The sequence below is a fragment of the Quercus suber genome, unplaced genomic scaffold, assembly GCF_002906115.3.
Source record: "Quercus suber isolate HL8 unplaced genomic scaffold, Cork oak 2.0 scaffold_152, whole genome shotgun sequence".
NCBI lineage: Eukaryota > Viridiplantae > Streptophyta > Magnoliopsida > Fagales > Fagaceae > Quercus > Quercus suber.
Genome location: NW_027069613.1, coordinates 466,259 through 472,430, shown reverse-complemented (window position 1 = coordinate 472,430; position 6,172 = coordinate 466,259). Strand labels below are relative to the sequence as shown.

General features: G+C 31.7%; 1 protein-coding gene across 1 annotated transcript; it reads right to left on the bottom strand.

Annotated features, from left to right (window-relative positions):
• Positions 1–603: 603 nt before the first annotated feature.
• On the bottom strand, positions 604–1,689 carry LOC112020010 (putative wall-associated receptor kinase-like 13). The gene is made up of 3 exons (XM_065777281.1): positions 1,384–1,689; positions 1,194–1,274; positions 604–1,086 (listed from the first exon to the last, which is right to left on the bottom strand). The coding sequence occupies exons 1-3, from the start codon at positions 1,687–1,689 to the stop codon at positions 604–606; spliced, it is 870 nt and encodes a 289-aa protein (XP_065633353.1).
• Between the last annotated feature and the right edge of the window lie 4,483 nt (positions 1,690–6,172).

Here is a 6,172-nt window from a genome sequence, read left to right as displayed (position 1 = left end):
GAATTTGCACAAGATCGATAGAGTGAATAGTAATGTTTTTTTGACGCACAAAAAATGGGGTTTATTGTGGATTTGATTTGTTCATGTTTATTATGAGTTTGGTGGTAAAAGAAACTTTGATTTGGAAAGGAAGGCTTCAATTGAGGCATAGACCAGTAAATGGCCTGCCATAGATTGATAGGCTCTTATACTATTTGAAAAAAATAAAGATAAATACAAACATGATTAAGAAAAAAAATTAACATGATCTATGTTATTTGCTACACTGTTGATTTGATGTATTACACAGAGGTGTTTGTATACACAATATTGAGTACAAATCAGTGGTGTGGGCATTTGAGCTAAAATTGGACCACATGCCAATGGAATTGTTACCGGAGACAATCAGTCATTGACAACAATGCATTAGGGAGATCATACTGCAATGAATTATAAAGTGCCAAGCAAATTGTCCTCAAGTATCATATTCTGCAATTTGATCAGCCACTGGTTGCTTCTATCCCAATGAAACCAACCCCTACCCAAATATATAATAATATGCTAAAGTTTACTTTACAAGCTTAGTAGACAATAAAATGGGCTTCTAATGCCAATAATGACAATTTAGTTGCATGACTTTAAGGGTGTTTGGGCTGAACCAGTTTCATTATTTTGTTTTGACCATATGAGGTGTTGTATCCGCCTAAGCTCTAGCTTTACTTCTCTCATGGACGGCCTCTCATCTCCCTTCTTCTTGATGCATCTCAATGCAAGCTCAATGAATGCTTGAATATCTTCATTGCTTCCTTGACTTAGCACCACATCATCAACAATTTGCAATATGCAATTCTCTTCCATTGACAAAACAAAGCAATCTACCAAATTTATATACCCTAGGAACATTTCTACCTGATGATGACCTGTTAAGACTTCCACCAATTCAACCCCAAAGCCATAAACATCACACTTTTCGGTGACACGTAGTGTGTCTAGATATTCTGGGTATATGTATCCAATGGTTCCATCAATGGAATTACCTTGAAAAAAGTCTTCTCCAGGTGCAATTGAAACCAAAAAACCAAAATGTGATAGTTTGGCAGTCCAGGGCTCATCCAAAATATATTTTATGATTTAACATTCAAATAGACTATTGGCCTTGGCCTACCATAGTCCACGTAATAAAGAGCTTAGGATATCTTAGTGGCTATTCTTACATGGTCAAGCCATGAGATCTGGCAAGGAATCTCATTGCATTGACCATGGAGATGATCAAAGAGGGTGCCATTGGAGATGAGCTGAAAAACCAACAGGAGAATTTCAGTTTCAAGGCAGCAACCATAGTCTCATAACGTTCTTGTGGCTGATCAATTGTTTTATTGTGACTTGGTTTAAGAAGAAATCTACTATCATCTCAAAGGGCCAAAGTGTTGGAGGACCTTTGACTTTAATAGCTACTTCCCGGTCATCTAGTGTTCCTTTGTAGAATGTCGCAATTTCAGCGCCGAGGATTAGATTAGGATTGAAGTTATTAGTAGCCTGTTGGATGTCCTTGGCAGAGAAAATCTTGATTGGTTCTATATCTCTACTTCGGTTGCAGGTAATTTGCTTTTCTAGTAACATTTCTCCATTGTGGATGAAGTCTTCTTCTTTGGCCTCAAATAACTTCCTTGCTTTCTCCATCCTAATACAGTGATACTCTTCTCTGCCCATAACGTTATTAAAAAAGTGGAAATCACTTCATATGTAGTTAAAACACATGTATCTTTAATTAAAACTAGTCGCGGACTCGCGTGTTATGCGTGATAATTTTTTGTAATGATCGTATTATTATTTTGAATATTTTTGAATGTATTACTACTTAAGCTGCATTATATATGTATGAACAATATATAGTAGGATTCATGATGATAGAAGGTATTGGTCTTGGAATTAGATGCGAAAAGGATACAACTATAGTTGGCCTTGTAGTCAGTCTAGAGCTGTCCAGCCGTCTTCCGAAGTTAGTAAAATTTCATTAACTTAAAATTAGATAGAAAGGATTTTATAAATTTCAAGTTAGCGTCATGCTAGTTGAAAACTTTAGAGGAGTGTAATTAAGTTCTTGCAAGTCTTTTTAAATAAATATTAATAATAATAAAAGATCTATTCCTTTGAAGATAGAGATTAGTATTATAAATAGGATGAGAAAATTTTATTGTATTATGTTTTTTGGAAACATATTTTCTACCAAACTCGGTTGGCTAATTTGTACATTTCCAAGTCAATTGAGCACATTTTGCATGTTACATGTAATTCTTCATTTCCATATGGGTAAGGGCATTCACGATCCCAATGACCCACTCCATTTTTCTTGCATGCTTGGTTTTTTGGGATGCGAAATGTGTTTGTTCCAAAAACTGTATGTTGAAGGATTTGTCAATAGTTTTGTAGCAATTGTTTTCTATTTGGTTGGTTTAGAATTGATAATAGTAGTTGTATTCCTTCGTCATTTGATTCGCATAACAATGAAATTGCCAGTCCATACTTTGCATTTTTGTCTCCTTCTATGTTTGCTTGAAGAATGATTTCCTTTCTCACTTTAGTTTGATCTTGTACAAAATATTTGTGATCTTTGACCCAAAATTGTGCTTGTTTATTTTCAGCCCTAAAGCATTGATGAATGAGTTTTTCTTCATCGTTTCGAAGGAATAAAGGATTTTGGAGTAGTCCAGTTGGATTGATGTGGTGAAGAACTTTTTTCCTTTTAGTTAGCCGATTGAATTGCTTGCAGCTATTTTTAAAAAACGAAAACACATATTAAGAAACTAATGTGTTAAAAAAAAATTAGCTGGTGACAAAACATGACAATAATCATGTACTAAGAATTACACATGAATATTATTATCATCACAATTACAATATTTGATTGATGAAGCTATAATTTTTTTTTTCTTTTAGAAATATAACAATGACTATATAATTGCGCACTACTTCATAGTAAAAAGTCAATAAAAAGAGAAAATATAGGATTTGAATATTTTGTGCCACAATTTTGGATGTGGTTGATTGTGATTAGTAGAGAAAAAGTGGGGAGTTCAAGTGAAAGTAACAAACATGAGATTTGAATTTAAATTTGTGTACTTGATTTTGATGTTGCCTAAAAATTTTGGCGATTGTCTTCCAACATTGGAAAATATTTCGAGCAATAAATATATTGGTAATTCATGTTGCATGCTCATTTTTGTGATTGTGGAGAGTGTATTTTTATGATATTTTTGGTGTGTATTTTTTTGTTGTTTTGTTTTGTAATTTATAGTGTTTTGATTGTTGTATGGATGAGTGATTGTTGAATTTATTTGCAATTATTTTTAATTTTTTTGAATAGTAGCCTTTCATATACCCTTCTCTATAAATCTTAAATCTTATAAATTATGTTTGACTGTTCAGTGTTCGTTTGGTTTTTTGTTTTGGCATGTATATATTTATATTGTGTGTGTGTACGGAAGAAGCTGAATTAGGGGCTCCCTCAACTCTGACGCACTTTGATCCATTAATGCAAATATAATTGCCTGAGCAAGCTCTTCATTGCAGGAATGCACAATATTAAACCCTTAGAGAGTGCAGCAAAGTAAATTACATCAAGTGTGGCTTGAGCATCATTTAAAATAGGAGCCAATTTACTCCATAACTGATGAAAGAGTTAGAAGTTAGCTTTCATCTGAAAAGACATATTTTAACACTTTTAGGACAAATTTTTACAATTTAGAATTTTAAACTGAATGAGTCTTAAAAAAAAAAAGAATTTTCAATTGAATAAAATAATACTATTTACCAAGCTTAGTAATTACGGGCATAATGCATAACCTTATCATTGTCAATATTATAATAAAATTAATATAAATTTTAGGATATGTGGATATCAATCTAAATGATGTAGTATACAATGGACGCATCAATGAGAAGTACAATCTGATCAATTCAAGAAATGGAGTCTTAATATTCTAGCTTGTGTGAACTTGCAATTTAATAACTAATCCATTATAATTTGGTGGAAACCAAAAGATAATATAAAAATTATTTTAGCACACCAAAAGATAACATATTCTCAATTTTATAATAGCCTTTTCATTAATTGAGAGTTGGACATACTTTATGAAACAATCCCGCTGTTGAGTTTGCAATTTAATAGATAACCAGTAATCAACTGGTAGAAAATATGAACAACCTACACAACCAAAACAAAATATAAAAAATATCTTAGCATAGGCTTTTCATTTTATAGTTGTTCGACATGCAATTTAATAGATATTTCGTAATCAACTGCTAGAAAATATGAACAACCTACACAACCAAATAAAAATTTAAAAAATATTTTAGCATAGCCTTTTCATTTTATTTATAATTAAATTTACAAATACTTGAAGAAATGATCCAGCTTAAAAACATGTAAATTAATAGGTACCTTGTGAGCAACTAGTGGTTAAAATAGTAATCAAAACGATGACAGGTGTCGACATCATTTAACACCAAGACCTTTTGTGTGATATTTTTGCACTAGTCATGTTTTTCAATAGAAAATATCTAATCTTTGAACATATTACAATCTCATCTGACAGTTATCTCAAAATTTGAATATCATGTGGTTCTAGAAAATTTGGAATTTTTACTGAATTATTTTATAATCTCATTTGATGGTTATCTCAAAATTTAAATATCATGTGGTTCTAAAGTATTTGGACAATTTTTTATTTATAAAATTCCCCCAAGATAATCCATTATAATTTGGTAGAAACCAAAAGATAATATAAAAATTAGTTTAGCACACCAAAAGATAATATAATCTCAATTCTATAATAGCCTTTTCATTAATTGAGAGTTGGACATACTTTACAAAACAATCCAGCTATTGAACTTGCAATTTAATAGATAATCCGTAATCAACTAATAGAAAATATGAACAACCAACATGACCAAAAGAAAATAGAAAAAATATTTTAGCATAGTCTTTTCATTTTATTTAGAATTAAAAGTTACAAATACTTGAAGAAACAATCTAGCTTTTCAACTGAACACCCTACACAACCAAAAGATAATATAAAATTATTCAAGCATACCAAAAGATAATATAAAAATATTTTAGCATAGCCTTTTCATTTTATTTATAATTGAGTGTTGGACATACTTGAAGAAACATTCCAGCTTTATTTACAATGGAATTTCCCAGCAAAGCAACTCATTCAACAATGTCATATTTTTTTTGGTTATTTTGTTTGGTTACACAAACTATTCAGGTAACAGTGGAATTTCCCAGCAAAGCAACTCATTAAACAATAAACTGCAAAAAAGTAAAAGTAATATGTTCTGACCATGTGCAATTGTATCAAGCTTTGACTACACGCATATTTGTTTTTTATCCAAATAGATTGCTACCTCTGCCTCCATAGTGGTAATGGCTCTGGATCTATCTATGACACTTGTGGACCATGATTGTCACATGGCTGATTTATTTTGGTTATTATTGTGCATTACAAAAGAGAATCTGCAAAATCATATCCCAAAAGGCATATGGGATACTATGGAAGGTGATAATATGGCTCTTGCATCATAGCTTGTGGCAAGAGACAATGGTTCGGATGAAAGTTTATAGGTATAAATGCTGTATTGTAAAATTTTCTTCAGCTGCTACAATATTGCCTGATTTTGCACTACATGATTGTCACACTATTTTTGGCTTATCCCTATCTAGAACTTCCCCACACGTTAACCAAACCAAACTAAACCAAATCAACATAAAGGCATATGGGATACTATGGAAGGTGATAATATGGCTCTTGCATCATAGCTTGTGGCAAGAGACAATGGTTCGGATGAAAGTTTATAGGTATAAATGCTGTATTGTAAAATTTTCTTCAGCTGCTACAATATTGCCTGATTTTGCACTACATGATTGTCACACTATTTTTGGCTTATCCCTATCTAGAACTTCCCCACACGTTAACCAAACCAAACTAAACCAAATCAACAAATTAAGCTATAAGCCAACTCAAGTTAATAAAACCAACATCAAGTTACTTAAAGCGGCTATACAATTAACTCTTAACAATAAACTGTAAATAGTTCCAAAAAAGCTACCTACCAAAGCAGGAAAATGGTGTGCAATAGATTTTTACATTTAGAAAATTACTTTAATGTCTTTATAAATACATTATCATAA